Source organism: Salmo salar, chromosome ssa03 (genome assembly GCF_905237065.1).
Source record: "Salmo salar chromosome ssa03, Ssal_v3.1, whole genome shotgun sequence".
Taxonomy (NCBI): Eukaryota; Metazoa; Chordata; class Actinopteri; order Salmoniformes; family Salmonidae; genus Salmo; species Salmo salar.
Genome location: NC_059444.1, coordinates 68,564,549 through 68,582,417, shown reverse-complemented (window position 1 = coordinate 68,582,417; position 17,869 = coordinate 68,564,549). Strand labels below are relative to the sequence as shown.

Sequence of the window (17,869 nt, the reverse complement as noted above, 5' to 3'; positions counted from 1 at the left end):
CAATAATTTAAAGGCTAGATTAAATCAATCAATCTAGATCGATCAAAAATAAATGTGGTAGGCCTATTCGTTTTAGCCAAGGTAAGTGAGACAAATCAGAGGAGAGTGAAGATTAACAATAATTGTGTTGATATTGGGGACTTGCAGTGACGGAAGAGAAGTATGAGCCAACTCCATTATCTATACCTATAGTGGCAAAAACAATTGGTGGACCAGTCGGCCTATAGGTCACCTTCAGAAGGTGTCTATCCATATAGATAGAGTATTTTCGGCGCCTTGCAACTTTTACAATTTATAGAGGGAAATGTAGCCTATAGAAATGTATAGTAGCCTAATTATGCTCATAACATGCTGCTATTATAATAGCAACAGGAATAATATTCGAGCATATTGAAACTAGGCTACTATGCCAATTAAATGTAGCAGCTAGCCTACTTGTAATTTCGTGACAGGCATATGACTAGATCTGGCTAAGGTAAAGGGCTTGCTGACATTATTTTTCCTCCACGAGAAGCCTATTTAGCGAGAGGTAACAGGACGGTCATAATGTCATAAATTATACACTGAAAAAAATGTAATTGATATGGCTTATTTCTCATGAACAAGGAAACCATCGGCCTGCTACTCAATTGAAAACACACACCTTTAAACATATAACAGTCCGTAATGACACCGTTAAATTGCCTTTTATATAGGCCTAATAGCCAACTGAGAATAAACTGGTATTATGCTGAAAGTAATAGATTTGCACTTGCCAATACATAAAAGGAATGCCAGAAGCGGAGGGCACTTTTGTATTGTTGGAAGGCCCTGGGTTGTTTATGTTTAATGATTTAGTCCTTTGTTGGGATTTCCACATTTCCTATTGATACCCCAGGGCAGCGGGCGACTGGGCTGGTGTGGGTGGGCTACGTTACCGACAAGCTGCAGATGATTTGCCAAATTCATCACGCATGTCTTCAGATTGGAAACAGGTCCAATGCCGTGGCGGAAAAACGCGTTGTGTGGTTTCAATAACAAAAACGGAAAATAATAGAAATTCGTCTGAATTTCCACAGATATGGCGCTAATATGACAATAGCTGGCACGAGAAACATTATTCTTTTCTCGTTGAAATGTCTCGTTGAGAAACCAGAGATGGAAATGATCAAACCAACAAAGGCCCTATACTGAGATAGCCTATTGGCTAAATGACAGTTCATTCATTATAAGAAACAATTGAAAGTTAACGCCCCATCGGATATTGTTATTAGATGCGACATAAAAGATGATGCTGTCGCGTAAAAGTTGTATTGCGTCGTCATATCACATCGTAAATTATATTTAAAGCAGCTTAGTCCTACCGAGAAATAGAGCTAAACCCAAGTTAAATTCATCTGCTGAGGAACTTTTTAGTAATTTGAAGTATAGGCGTTCCATTCATTTGTTCTTCAGACCCCAGCCTCTCTCTCTCTCTCACTCACAAACACACGCACACAGTAAATCATTTAAAACTATTATTCTTCAGACATTCGTCTACATATTTCTGTAAAAAATTCTGTCAAAATATCCCTTCAATGTGTAAGCCTGATCAAATTGAAAACAAAAAATGTAGACTAACAAATGCTTTTTATTAGGAAATATTGACTAGCACTTCAAAGACTGAGGATGTTTTCTGTCAATTTCACATAAACACCTATTCAGCTTTATCAACTTAAAACCTAGGCAGTGCAGTGTTGAATGACTCAGGCATAATGTGAGAGGCTAGTTTATCATGAAGTAATAGCTCATCCACATTTAACGAACTGCTGAGCCAAACAATAGTGATGTAAGAAACGAAATAACGGGAAGTGTGTGCATGTGTATTGTTCTGTGAATGAGTGAGTGTGTGTGCTTGACTCACTGTCTCTGCATTTAGGAGGGATCCAGAAGAGGTTGGAATTTCATAAATCATCAGGTCAGTACGTTTTGCTTTACAAGAGTTTTCACTATCGCCTTTTTGTGTGCTATTACATTTACCCCCCCCCCCATGCCTTCAGTTTCAAATAGCTTTTGGCAAATAAAGAAATATTACATCTCTATGAAGGAGCACATTTCCAAGGAGTCGACGTCAAACCACATGTTAACTACAGAGGACCAAAAGCAATTTCTAATTTAGAATATCTAGTCATGTTGAGTGTGTTCAGAGAGACGTTTCTCCAAAAGCGAGCATGACGCCATCTTGTGGCATAAATGAAAAATCACACCATCACATTCAAAAACATAAGACGTCATCAATTACCACTTAGAGCAGGGATGGGCAACTTCCTGCCCCACCCTTTTGTAGGCCCCTGTACCAATAAAAATAGCAAAAATAATAACAATAATAATAACTAGGAACGCCTTCAAGACTGTTGGAAAAGCATTCCAGATTAAGCTGGTTGAGAGAATGCCAAGAGTGTGCAAAGCTGTCATCAAGGCATATATATATAGTACCAGTCAAAAGTTTGGACACACCTACTCATTCCAGGGTTTTTCTTTATTTTTTACTATTTTCCACATTGTAGAATAATAGTGAAGACATCAAAACTATTCAATAACACACATTGAATAATGTAGTAACCAAAAAAGTATTAAACAAATTAAATATATTTGACATTTGAGATTCTTCAAAAGTAGCCACCCTTTGCCTTGATGACAGCTTTGCACACTCTTGGCATTCTCTCAACCAGCTTCACCTGGAATGCTTTTCCAACAGTCTTGAAGGCGTTCCCACATATTCTGAACACTTGTTGGCTGCTTTTCCTTCACTCTGCGGCCCAACTCATCCCAAACTATCTCAATTGGGTTGAGGACGGGTGGATGTGGAGGCCAGGCCATATGATGCAGCTCTCCATCACTCTCCTACTTGGTCAAATAGCCCTTACACAGCCTGGAGGTGTGTTGGGGCATTGTCCTGTTGAAAAAAAATTATATTCCCACTAAGTGCAAACCGGATGGGATGGCGTATTGCTACAGAATGCTGTGGTAGCCATGCTGGTTAAGTGTGCCTTGAATTCTAAATAAATCACTGATAGTGTCACCAGCAAAACACCCCCACAACATCACACCTCCTCCTCCATGCTTCACTGTGGGAACCACACATGCGGGGATCATCCGTTCATCGATTCTACATCTCACAAAGACACGGCGGTTGGAACCAAAAATCTCAAATTTGGACTCATCAGATCAAAGGACAGATTTCCACCGGTCTAATGTCCATTGCTCATGTTTCTTGGCCCAAGCAAGTCTCTTCTTCTTATTGGTGTCCTTTAGAAGTGGTTCCTTTGCAGCAATTAGATCATGAAGGACTGATTCACACAGTCTCTTCTGAATAGTTAATGTTGAGATGTGTCTATTACTTGAACTCTGTGAAGCATTTATTTGTCCTGGAATTTCTGAGGCTGGTAACTCTAATGAACTTATCCTCTGCAGCAGAGGTAAATCTTGGTATTCCTTTCCTGTGGTGGTCCTCATGAGAGCCAGTTTCATCATAGCGCTTGAAGGTTTTTTTTAATTCTTGAAATGTTCCAGATTGACTGACCATGTCTTAAAGTAATGATGGACTGTCGTTTCTCTTTGCTTATTTGAGTTGTTCTTGCCATAAAATGGACTTGGTCTTTTACCAAATAGGGCTATCTTCTGTATACCACCCCTACCTTGACACAACACAACTGATTGGCTCAAACACATTAAAAAGGAAAGAAATTCCTCAAATTAACTTTTAACAAAGGCACACCTGTTAATTGAAATGCATTCCAGATGACTACCTCATGAAGCTGGTTGAGAGAATGCCAATAGAGTGCAAAGCTGTCATCAAGGCAAAGGGTGGCTACATTGAAGAATCTCAAATATAAAATATATTTAGATTTGTTTTACACCTTTTCAAATCAAATCAAATTGTATTGGTCACATACACGTGTTTAGCAGTTGTTGTGGGTGTAGCGAAATGTTTGTGCTTCTAGTTCCGACAGTGCAGCAATATCTAACAAGTAATATGTAACAATTTCACAACAATGACCAAATACACACAAATCTAAGTAAAGGAATGGAATTAAGAATATATAAATATATGGATGAGCAATGTCAGAGCGGCATAGACTAAGATACAGTAGATAGAATACAGTATAAACATATGAGATGAGTAATCCAAGGTACTGTATGTAAACATTATTTAAGTGGCATTATTAAAGTGACCAATGATTTTGAATCTGTGTATGTAAACAGCAGCCTCGCTGTGCTAGTGATGGCTATTTAACAGTCTGATGGCCTTGAGATAGAAGCTGTTTTTCAGTCTCTTGGTACCAGCTTTGATGTACCTGTACTGACCTCACCTTCTGGATGATAGCAGGGTGAACAGGCAGTGGTTCGGGTGGTTGTTGTCCTTGAAGATCTTTTTGGCCTTCCTGTGACATCGGGTGCTGTAGGTGTCCTGGAGGGCAGGTAGTTCGTCCTGGAGAGCCCTGCAGTTGTGGGCGGTGCAGTTACCGTACCAGGCAGTGATACAGCCCAACAGGATGCTCTCAATTGTGCATCTGTAAAAGTTTGTAAGGGTTTTAGGTGACAAGCCAAATTTCTTCAGCCTCCTGAGGTTGAAGAGGTGCTGTTGCGCCTTCTTCACCACACTGTCTGTGTGGGTGGACCATTTCAGTTTGACAGTGATACACTTGAAGTCGGAAGTTTACATACACTTAGGTTGGAGTCGTTGAAACTCGTTTTTCAACCACTCCACAAATTTGTTGTTAACAAACTATAGTTTTGGCAAGTCGGTTAGGACATCTACTTTGTGCATGACACCAAGTAATTTTTCCAACAATTGTTTATTTCACTTATAATTCACTGTATCACAATTCCAGTGGGTCAGAAGTTTACATACACTAAGTTGACTGTTCCTTTAAACAGCTTGGAAAATTCCAGAAAATGATGTCATGGCTTTAGAAGCTTCTGATAGGCTTATTGACATCATTTGAGTCAATTGGAGGTGTACCCGTGAATGTATTTCAAGGCCTACCTTCAAACTCAGTGCCTCTTTGCTTGACATCATGGGAAAATGAAAATAGATCAGCCAAGACCTCAGAAGAAAAATTGTAGACCTCCACAAGTCTGGTTCATCCTTGGGAGCAATTTCCAAACGTCTGTTGGTACCACTTTCATCTGTTCAAACAATAGTACGCAAGTATAAACACCATGGGACCACGCAGCCGTCATACCGCTCAGGAAGGAGACGCGTTCTGTCTCCTAGAGATGAACATATTTTGGTGCAAATAGTGCAAATCAATCCCAGAACAACAGCAAAGGACCTTGTAAATATGCTGGAGGAAACAGGTACAAAAGTATCTATATCCACAGTAAACGAGTACTATATCGACATAACCTGAAAGGCCGCTCAGCAAGGAAGAAGCCACTGTTCCAAAACCGCCATAAAAAAGCCAGACTACGGTTTGCAACTGCAAAAGGGGATGAAGATCATACTTTTTGGAGAAATGTCCTCTGGTCTGATGAAACGAGATTAGTACTGTTTGGCCATAATGACCATCGTTATGTTTGGAGGAAAAAGGGGGAGGCTTGCAAGCCAAAGAACACCATTCCAACCGTGAAGAACGGGGGTGGCAGCATCATGTTGCGGGGGTGCTTTGCTGCAGGAGGGACTGGTACACTTCACGAAATAGATGGCATCATGAGGATGGAAACTTATGTGGATATATTGAAGCAACATCTTAAGACATCAGTCAGGAAGTTAAAGCTTGGTCACAATGGGTCTTCCAAATGGACAATGACCCCAAGCATACTTCCAAAGTTGTGGGAAAATGGCTTAAGGACAACAAAGTCAAGGTATTGGAGTGGCCATCTGAAACTGAAAAAGTGTGTGCGAGCAAGGAAGCCTACAAACCTGACTCTGTTACACCAGCTCTGTCAGGAGGAATGGGCCAAAATGCACCCAACTTATTGTGGGAAGCTTGTGGAATGCTACCTGAAACATTTGACCCAAGTTAAACAATTTAAAGGCAATGCTACCAAATAATAATTGAGTGTATATAAACTTCTGACCCACTGGGAATGTGATGAAAGAAATGAAAGCTGAAATAAATCATTCTCTCTACTATTATTCTGACATTTCACATTCTTAAAACAAAGTGGTGATCCTAACTGACCTAATACAGGGAATTTTTACTAGGATTAAATGTCAGGAATTGTGAAAAACTGAGTTTAAATGTATTTAGCTAAGGTGTATGTAAACTTCAGACTTCAACTGTATATGTGCTGAGGCCTGACGATGCTAGTGTAATCAATGAAGGCACTGGCTGTCCCAGAGTTTACACTTGATCTATTTTCTAATTTACCAGAGTTCTGAGATTAATCATGACTGACCACATAATAAAACGATGGCATTACGGCTCTGACACTGTTATCATACAGTCTCTGTTCGATACATGGGCTAAAATGACCCATGAGGTTATTTTCCTGACACCACACTCCCAGAGCCCTCACCTCCTCCCTGTATGCTGTCTCGTCATTGTTGGTAATCAAGCCTACTACTGTTGTGTCGTCTGAAAACTTGATGATTGAGTTGGAGACATGCATGGCCACTCAGTCATGAGTGAACAGGGAGTACAGGAGGGGGCTGAGCACGCACCCTTGTGGGGCCCCAGTGTTGAGGATCAGCAAAGTGGAGAGATTGTTTCCTACCTTCACCACCTGGAGTTGGCCCGTCAGGAAGTCCAGGACCCAATTGCACAGGGCGGGGATCAGACCCAGGGCCTCAAGCTTAATGATGAGCTTGGAGGGTACTATGGTGTTGAATGCTGAGCTATAGTCAATGAACAGCATTCTTACATAGGTATTCCTCTTGTCCAGATGGGATAGGGCAGTGTGATGGCGATTGCAACGTCTGTGGACCTATTGGGGCGGTAAGCAAATTGAAGTGGGTCTAGGGTGACAGGTAAGGTGGAGGTGATAGGATCATTGACTAGTCTCTCAAAGCACTTCATGATGACAGAAGTGAGGGCTACGTGGCAATAGTCATTTAGTTCAGTTACCTTTGCATTCTTGGGTACAGGAACAATGGTGGCCATCTTGAAGCATGTGGGGACAGCAGGCTGGGATAGGGAGAGATTGAATATGTCCGTAAACACACCAGCCAGCTGATCTGCGCATGCTCTAAGGATGCGGCTAGGGATGCCGTCTGGGTCGGCAGTCTTGTGAGGGATAACACGTTTAAATGTCTTACTCACGTCGGCCACAGAGAAGGAGAGCCCACAGTCCTTGGTAGCTGGCCGCGTCAGTGGCACTGTGTTATCCTCAAAGTGGGCAAAGAACGTGTTTAGCTTGTCCTGAAGCAAGATGTCTTTGTCCGCGACGTGGCTGGTTTTCCTTTTGTAGTCTGTGATTGTCTGTAGACCCTGCCACATACGTCTCTTGTAAGAAAGCTAATGAATTGAGACTCCACTTTGTCTCTATACTGATGTTTTGCCTGTTTGATTGCCTTGCGGAGGGAATGACTACTCTGTTTGTATTCTGCCATATTCCCAGTCACCTTGCCATGGTTAAATGAAGTGGTTCGCACTTTCAGTTTTGTGCGAATGCTGCTATCTATACACGGTTTCTGGTTAGGGTAGGTTTTAATAGTCACAGTGGGAACAACATCTCCTATACACTTCTTGATGAAATCACTAACCGTCTCAGTGTACACGTCAAAATTATTCTCGGAAGCTACCCGGAACATATCCCAGTCCGCATGATGAAAACAATCTTGAAGCGTGGATTCCAATTGGTCAGACCAGCATTGAATAGTCCTTAGCATGGGTACTTCCTGTTTGAGTTTCTGCCTATAGGAAGGGAGGAGAAAAATGGAGTCGTGGTCAGATTTGCCGAAAGGAGTGCAGGGGAGGGCCTTGTATGAATCCCGGAAGTTGGAATAACAATGGTCGAGTGTTTTTCCAGAGTGAGTACTACAGTCGATATGCTGATAGAATTTAGGTAGCCTTTTCCTCAAATTTGCTTTGTTAAAATCTCCAGCTACAATAAATGCAGACTCAGGATATATGGTTTCCAGTTTGCATAAACTCCAGCGAAGTTCCTTGAGGGCCATCGTGGTATCGGCTTGAGGGGGGATATACACGGCTGTGATAATTTGATTGTAAGGTATTCTAGGTTCAGTGAACAAAAGGACTTGAGTTCCTCTATGAGCCGTTAATCATGAAATATACACCCCCGCCCGTCTTCTTCCCAGAGAGGTGTTTATTCCTGTCGGCGCGATGAACTGAGAATCCAGATGGCTGGACCGACTCCGACAGTATCTTGTCTACTTTGTTATGCTGGGACTGAACATTAGTGAGTAATATACTCGGAAGCGGTTGGTGGTGTGCGCGGCTCCTAAGTTGGACTAGAAGACCCCTTCGAGTCTCTCTTTTCGGCGTCGTTGTTTTGGGTCTGTCACATTCGTCATAAAAATGATCAGACCAAGGCGCAGCGTGAGTAGCGTTCCACATAATTTATTATGAAGTGAAACGTAATGCAAAATACAAAACAAATAAAGAATAGACGAACCGTGACTATAATACAACTATACATAAACAATATCCCATAACCCCCCAGTGAAAAACAAGCTACTTAAGTATGATCCCCAACTAGAGACAACGATTACCAGCTGTCTCTAATTGGGAATCACACCAATGACCTAAACATAGTAAAAATAAACTAGAACCCCACATAGAAAATAACAACAAGAAAAAACCCCTGTCACACCCTGACCTACTCTACCATAGAAAATAAAAGCTTTCTATGGTCAGGACGTGACAGTACCCCCCCCCCCCAAAGGTGCGGACTCCGAATGCAAAACCTGAAGAAAAAAAAAGGGAGGATTAGGGTGGGTGTCTAGTGTCGGTGGCGGCTCTGGTGCAGGACGAAGAACCCTCTCATCCTGCTTATCCGCCAGCATAGGAGGTGGCTCTGGTGCAGGACGACGAACCCTCTCATCCTGCGAATCCGACATCATCGGTGGAAGCTCTGGACCGCCGACCGTCACTGGAGGTTCTGGACTGCCAACCGTCGCTGGAGGTTCTGGACCGCCGACCATCGCTGGAGGCTCTGGACCGCAGACCATCGCTGGAGACTCTGGACCGCAGACCGTCGCTGGAGACTCTGGACCGCAGACCGTCGCTGGAGACTCTGGACCACAGACCGTCGCTGGAGACTCTGGACTGTGGGCCCTCTCAGGAGGCTCCGGACTGTGGGCCTTCTCAGGAGGTTCAGGACTGTGGGCCTTTTCAGGAGGTTCCGGACTGTGGGACTTCTCAGGAGGTTCCGGACTGTGGGCCTTCTCAGGAGGTTCCAGAATGTTGACCTTCTCATGAGGTTCCGGAATGTGGGCCGTCTCAGGAGGTTCTGGACTGTGGGCCGTCTCAGGAGGTTCCGGACTGTGGGCCTTCTCAGGAGGTTCCGGACTGTGGACTGTCGTGTTGTCATGTGTTGCTTCCTAGCTATGTTGTTGTCTTAGGTCTCTCTTTAAGTAGTGTTGTGGTGTCTCTCTTGTCGTGATGTGTGTTTTGTCCTATATTTTAATTTTATTTTTAATCCCAGCCTCCGTCCCCGTACGAGGCCTTTTGCCTTCTGCCGTCATTGTAAATACGAATTTGTTCTTAACTGACTTGCCTAGTTAAATAAAGGTTAAATAAATAAAAATTGAGGTTTATATTTTGTAAAACAACAGGGGGATTTGTACATTTGAATTGCATGCTCGTTTTATTATTTAAAAGTGAAACAAGAATTGCATCACGAGTGTGTCCTGAGGTTGATGGGTTTACTTATCACCTCACCACTCTCTGGAAGTACCCACAGAAATTCAGCAACACGTGACAACAGAACGCCCACGAGGCGGTGGTTTGGGATTCACAGAAAAGTTATGTTTGTGATTTACCTTTTTTTCTGATCACATGACCTGGCCAGCAAAAAAGTCCGGGCACGTTCGGATCACTTTTGTCAAGTCCTTTCAAAGTGTGTTGCATTATGGGGATATAAATTGTCCTACATGTCGACTGCATGAACGTTACAAAAATCATTTGATCAAAAGGGATCATATTTTGAACGCAGCCATCGCCTGCATTGTGTGACGCTCTATTGTTAACCAATCATTAGGGCGTTTTTGTTTGACCCATGATAGGATGACCAAAAATGTGACTAAAATAGGAACCAACTTTGCTGCAATTCATGTATACAGTGGATATGTACAAATTAATGTGATATTTGAGGTTCTCTCTCACACCAATTGATTGTACAATGTACACATATATATTTAAGTTTGTGAGTGTGTAATATGGGGATTGGAGACATGTTTATTTGGACTTAATAAAGAAAAACTTTTGTAAACAATGGGAACACTGCCATTTTGCACGGAGCCTTGCTGTTGGAAAACCACATCAATCCAATTGATGACAGATTTTCATGCAAATATTATAAAATCCACATAAAGAAAATTTGCCAATTTTCCCATCAGTGGTGTGTTGCCACCAAACTGACTCATATTTTCCCTGTTTTTTCCCCGCCTACTCGTCATTAAATCGAGTTAGAGAGTAAATCGACACCATTGCAGCCTGAATGGAGAATGTTTTATGTAGAAATATATAAAGGAAGAGAAGCTTAGGCCTAACCCCAGAGAGTTAGAGAGAGATATGCCGGTGGCATGCTACAACACCTACCTGCATTTCATTATGTCAAATGGCTCCTGCGTCAGCTATACAGATAGAGACGTGCAAAGGGAGGCTAATTCGTACATTTTTTATCCGAATATTTTTATAAAGATAAGCATTATATTGTTAGATTATATAGATTAAAATATAGGAGTAACTCTGGTAGGCCTGAAACAGACTTCCTCACCTCAAGTTCAACTGTCTGAGTCAGTTGGAGAGCCGGGTCAGGAGAGCTGGGGCGCACCGCCTTCATATCATAGGCCTGCAGTAGCTAAAGCTTAACAATAACCACACAATACCAAACCTTCAGAAACGTTTCTAAACTTTATTAGTGTAATATAAATAAGTAAGTCAAGCCATTGTTTATAGGGAAAATACGACGAGAGTGAATGTAAACCAAGGAAAAAACGCACTACCCTCCCCCCAGTAAATGTCGACCTGTCCCTATAGTGTCCAACTTTTAACTGTTGCAAATGCACGTTGCTGACTTCACTCGTAGACTTTTGTCTACAGTCAGTTGCTTTTGCCTCACCACTTAAACGATCCCTCTGTTATCAGTTACTGAGTTTTCCCAGTGAGGTCACTTTAAGGTCAGAAAAAAACAAATGTCCCTACTTATAGCACATGCATTGCAGCAAAATATGTGAACTAAACTCAGCAAAAAAAGAAACGTCCTCTCACTGTCAACTGCGTTTATTTTGAGCAAACTTAACAAGTGTAAATATTTGTATGAACGTAACAAGATTCAACATCTGAGACATAAACTGAACAAGTTCCACAGACATGTGACTAACAGAAATGGAATAATGTGTCCCTGAACAAAGGGGGGGGGGGGGGTCAAAATCTAAAGTAACAGTAACAGTCAGTATCTGGTGTAGCCACCAGCAGCATTAAGTACCACAGTGCATCTCCTCCTCATGGACTGCACCAGATTTGTCAGTTATTGCTCTGAGATGTTACCCCACTCTTCCACCAAGGCACCTGCAAGTTCCCGGACATTTCTGGGGGGAATGGCCCTAGCCCTCACCCTCCGATCCAACAGGTCCCAGACGTGCTCAATGGGATTGAGATCCGGGCTCTTCGCTGGCCATGGCAGAACACTGACATTCCTGTCTTGCAGGAAATCACGCACAGAACGAGCAGTTTCGCTGGTGGCATTGTCATGCTGGAGGGTCATGTCAGGATGAGCCTGCAGGAAGGGTACCACATGAGGGAGGAGGATGTCTTCCCTGTAACGCACAGAGTTGAGATTGCCTGCAATGACATCAAGCTCAGTCCGATGATGCTGTGACACACCGCCCCAGACCATGATGGACCCTCCACCTCCAAAACGATCCCGCTCCAGAGTACAGGCTTTGGTGTAACGCTCATTTCTTCGACGATAAACGCGAATCCGACCATCACCCCTGGTCAGAGAAAACCGCGACTCGTCAGTGAAGATCACTTTTTGCCAGTCCTGTCTGGTCCAGCGACGGTGGGTTTGTGCCCATAGGCGATGTTGTTGCCGGTGATGTCTGGTGAGGACCTGCCTTACAACAGGCCTATAAGCCCTCAGACCAGCCTCTCTCAGCCTATTGCGGACAGTCTGAGCACTGATGAAGGGATTGTGCGTTCCTGGTCTACCTCGGGCAGTTGTTGTTGCCATCCTGTACCTGTCCCGCAGGTGTGATGTTAGGATGTACCGATCCTGTGCAGGTGTTGTTATACGTGGTTTGCCACTGCGAGGACGATCAGCTGTCCGTCCTGTCTCACTGTAGCGCTGTCTTAGGCGTCTCACAGTACGGATATTGCAATTTATTGCCCTGGCCACATTTGCAGTCCTCATGCATCCTTGCAGCATGCCTAAGGCACGCTCACGCAGATGAGCAGGGACCCTGGGAATCTTTCTTTTGGTGTTTTTCCGAGTCAGTAGAAAGGCCTCTTTAGTGTCCTAAGTTTTCATAACTTTGACCTTAATTGCCTACCATCTGTAAGCTGTTAGTGTCTTAACGACCGTTCCACAGGTGCATGTTCATTAATTGTTTATGGTTCATTGAACAAGCATGGGAAACAGTGTTTAAACCCTTTACAATATAGATCTGTGAAGTTATTTGGATTTTAACGAATTATCTTTGAAAGACAGGGTCCTGAAAAAGGGACATTCCTTTTTTTGCTGAGTTTATATAAAATACCCCATCAATCTTATAACTTTTTTTTTAAAGACACACTTTCTCTCATAGATGGGGCTGAATGGTCATACATGGTGTGATGTCGTAGTTGTACGGGCCAGATGTGTTGGTTCATGTTTAATTATTTCCCATGTGTCTAGTTCCCACGGCAAGCTGAGTCTCTGGCACCCTGCCTGTCTGGAGGAATGTAATTTCAGTTACTCAATGTTTACTTAAATTGTATTGTTTGTCACTTCCTGTTTTAGTGAATGTAATGTTTATAACAGAACATTGCATTTAAAGTGTGGACAGAGATTGTGACATAGACTGAGTATACCAAAGATTAGGAACCCCCCCCCTTTTGCCTCCAGAACAGCCTCAATTCGTCGTGGCATAGACTCTACAAGGTGTCGAAAGCGTTCCACAGGGATACTGCCCCATGTTGACTCCGATGTTTTCCACAGTTGTTTCAAGTTGGCTGGATGTCCTTTGGGTGGTGGACAATTATTGAAACACACAGGAAACTGTTGAGTGTCAAAAACCCAGCAGTGTTGCAGTTCTTGACACAAATTGGTGCGCCTTGCATCTATAACCATACCCCGTTCAAAGGCACTTAAATCTTTTGTCTTGCCCATTCATCCTCTGAATGGCATACACACGCAATCCATATCTCAATTGTCTCAAGGATTAAAAATCCTTCTTTAACCTGTCTCCTCTCCTTCATCTACACTGATTTTAAGTGGATTTAACAAGTGACATCAATAAGGGATCATAGATTTCACCTGGATTCACCCGGTCCATCTATGTCATGGAAAGAGCAGGTGTTCTTAATGTTTTCTATACTCGGTGTAAAGCATGCACAGAGATGATGATTTAAAGTGTTATTAGGTAGGCCTATTTTTTAAAATAAAACATCAGTCAGCTTTAGAGGCCCGGGTGGTGTAAAGTAGCCCTACTGTCAGGTGTGTGCGTACTGGTAGTGAAGTCAGGTGCAGGAGAGCAGAGATTTGTGAACAGGCACACACTTTATTGAGGCAAAAGTGCAAAACGCGCAAAACAGTCACAAGATTTATGTTTAGCAATAAACATCTTCGTGAAATACCACGGAAAAAACAAACCAGTCTAGTGCTTCAACAATAAACACGTAACACAAACAATCTTTCACAAAGACATGATGAACAGAGGAATAAATACATGTAGATTGATTGGGGAATGAAAACCAGGTGTGCAGGGAACAAGACAAAACAAATGGATACATGAAAAACGGAGCAGCAATGGCTAGAAAGCCGGTGACGTCGACCGCCGAACACTGCCCGAACAAGGAGAGGAGCTGACTTCGGCGGAAGTCGTGACACCTACCTGCAATAAAATGTAGTACTTTTAATAAAAGATTATTGAATTTGATTAAATTGGATTAAATTCAAGCATTGTGTTGTCTGCCTGCTTTTCCCTACTATGTCTTCATTGAAACTCCCCATCATACAGTTGGTGAGCGAACATACAGTATATCATGCCCCATTCAATGGTAGAGTAAAATAAATAGGGTCTGTGGCCAGGCTGTCAGGGAAACTACTGGCCCTCATATCATAGTTAGGTTCAGAAGTTTTGTGATCCAGTGAGCCTAATCACTGGCGATGATGATTCTTTGTTGAAACCTTCCATCCTGTGTGACGAATGTCTTGTGACACAATACGCATATTTCAGCCATTTGCCCACAGCTAGGTTGCATTACAAATGCTCTATTAGTCGATGTCAGTTAGGATTCCAGTGTACTCATCTTATAGGTGTTAATACAAAGTTGTCAGTGAGTAATATAGCGCTGTGCACTTTACTCATATGAATAGTTTAAAAAAGACATCTGTTTAGTAAAGAATCATCAATGCATTCAAAACTCAAGCATTTCATAAAATTTCATAACACTTTAACTTGGCATTATTCCATCTGTATGCCGTGACATAGGTTGTTTCATTGATAAATCTAAATCAAATCAAATTTCATTTGTCACATGCGCCGAATACAACAGGTGTAGACCTTACCCTGAAATGCTTACTAACAAGCCCTTAACCAACAATGCAGTTTTAAGAAAATAGACTTAAGAAAATATTTACTAAATAAACTAAAGTAAAAAATAAAATCTATAAAAAAGTAACGCAATAAAATAACAATAATGAGGCTATATACAGAGGTTACCGGTACCAAGTCAATGTGTCTTGCTGTCACTCATGGGTTAAAGGGAGAAAATCCTTGCCTCAATAAGCCCTCAAAGTCAACCAAATCCCAGATTTCACAATCTTCCATATGCCACAATGACTCATTTCCAGAAGTTGGCTTTAAAACAGCTCTCTCCTCACAGTGGCAGACAAAGCGTCTCTCACAGCGGCAGATTCAAACTCACCACAGACAGAGAAGGAAGGAAAGAAAGAAAGAACTTGCAACTGGACTGACAAAGAGAGAAAGATATAACAATAAAATACTTTACAATACCTGTTACCAGCTAGATAACACCATTAGACTTTATTAGAGGATTTCTAGTAGGATCATCTGTAACTCCAAGATGAGCATCAGAATGTCAGCCAGCCTTGTCGTTGTGCTCCTGGCCCTCCTGACCATTACTGAGGGTGAGTTTATATTATTACCTACATCACTCTGACTCAATGCATTGACACCAATGGACATGAATATAATGGTTATGAGCAGTAGGATTACTATTTACCTTTATATACTGGACTGAATCTTGTATCTTATTGTACATACAAATAAATCTGCATATCTCTCTCTATATATGAAATATATACTGTATATATACTTTATATATGCCATTTAACTCATGCTTTTATCCAGAGAAACTTACAGTCATGCGTGGATGACTCTCTCTCTTTCCCTCTCTCTAACTAATCAAGTGTGTTTGTCATCCCGGTGGATGCCTGTGTATTCCTTCTACCCCTGACCCTTGACCTCTTACCTCTAACAGGGATGAGTCTGAGAGGCGTGGGGGCTGACCTGCGATGTCGCTGCATTGAGACAGAGAGCAGACGTATTGGTAAACTCATTAAGAAGGTGGAGATGTTCCCTCCCAGCTCCCACTGCAGAGACACTGAGATCATGTGAGTCCTGCTGTTTCCTGATTATAGTCCTATTACACTGGCAAATGTTTACTGTAAAATATGGCTATTATATGATGTTGACATTAAATGTGGTTACTATATAACGTTAACTTAAAAATATATAACTTCAATTAATCAGTCCTACTCCCTGACTACCATCCAATTTCACTAGTTAATGCTGACACTAAAATGTAGTTATTACCAGGTTTCATGATTGTCTGACTGTGCTGTGTGTCTGTCCTGCAGTGCCACTCTGAGCAACAGCGGTCAGGAGATTTGTCTGGATGTCAGCGCTCCTTGGGTCAAGAGGGTCATTGAGAAGATGCTGGCCAAGTAAGTACAATATAAACTCGTACGGCCTAAGGATGTAAACCGACCCGGTAAAACAACACAAATAGGATGACTGTCATTTAACAAAGAGTTTGATTGGACAAAATGATGTCATAAATACAGCATATACAGCAAATACAGCATGACTTGCTTCACCTGAGAGAAATATGTCTAGGTTCAAGTGACATTTTCTTAAATTTTCATTATCCTAAGCTTGGGGAATTTTCTTATCTAGCTTCACAAAAAGTTCTGAATCAACTTGACATTGTCGATTATATTGTAATAACATAATCTTTTATTTTCCTCAACAGCAACAAATGAAGAGGGGGAATCATTCCATGAATACTCTGGGATTCTGAACTGTTGTAAGATACAAACCAAATAAGTATTTATAAGATTGATAGGCTGAATTCTATCATTTTCTATCCAGGTTGAAATACAGTACTAGATTTAGAGTGGCATGACTTTTTTAAGTGAATAGACAGTCGGTTTCTTATATACAACCAAGTACTATGTACTAAACTTATATTTTATTTTTATTTATTAAGTGTTTTTCTTTCATTGTTATAATCAAATTATGAGATTTACATGCATTCCGGTTGTATTGGAATGATTTCGTAATGAATAACGTCACATCCTACTTGACCCTCAAACGAATGTATTCATGCAAACCTCAGTATATTTATTGCTACATTTATTTTGTTGCATATTTATTCATATTAAACTGTTGGATCATGTTGAAACTTCCAATCTTATTCAATTACAATAAATGTGTAAAAAAAAAAAAAATCTTAAATCTGTCTCTCGCTGTCTCTATTTCCTGTATATAACCATTACTCCACTTCTAAAATGCAATCACAGCTTGCTGTTGCTAGCTAATTTGTCCTATTTAGCTAGCTTGCTGTTGCTAGCTAATTTGTCCTGGGATATAAACATTGAATTGTTATTTTACTTGAAATACACAAGGTCCTCTACTCCGACAATTAATCCACACATAAAACGGTCAACTGAATCGTTTCTAGTCATCTCTCCTCCCTCTAGGCTTTTTCTTCTCTTGACTTTATATTGCGATTGGCAACTATCATAAATTAGGTGCATTACCGCCACTGACCTTGTTCGTCTTTCAGTCACCCACGTGGGTATAACCAATGAGGAGATGGCACGTGGGTACCTGCTTCTATAAACCAATGAGGAGATGGGAGAGGCAGGACTTGCAGCGTGATCTGCTTCACAAATAGAACTGACTTCTATTTTAGCCCTTTGCAACGCAGACGCTCGTTGCGCGCATGAGCAGTGTGGGTGCAATAATTGAATAATATAGATTTCTAAATGTATTTTTAAATGCTTGCGCACGTGGCATGAGCGGTGTACTCAGCCTGTAAAGAAACATGATTTGCCCAAATGGTAAACTTAATCTTGAAGGCATCCACTTTGTCCCTCTGTTCAAATTGATTGTGCCCCCTCCCTTGCATTGACACATTGAGCAAATTCAGATGATCAAAAATATCCGCCAGATAGGCAAACCTGCACAAGCCATTCCTCACAGTCAAAATGTTCGAAGCTCATAAAAGCGACCCAAAAGTTTACCCTGGAAAGCCAGCGGACC

At 41.8% G+C, this 17,869-nt stretch overlaps 1 protein-coding gene across 1 annotated transcript; it reads left to right on the top strand.

Moving 5' to 3' along the window:
• Positions 1 to 15,178: 15,178 nt before the first annotated feature.
• mip2a (Macrophage inflammatory protein 2-alpha) lies at positions 15,179 to 17,038 on the top strand. The gene is given in 4 exon segments (NM_001141422.2): positions 15,179 to 15,447; positions 15,801 to 15,933; positions 16,180 to 16,266; positions 16,575 to 17,038. Coding segments are annotated over 4 exon segments (294 nt in total). The 5' UTR covers positions 15,179 to 15,383; the 3' UTR covers positions 16,585 to 17,038.
• The last annotated feature ends 831 nt before the right edge of the window (positions 17,039 to 17,869 follow it).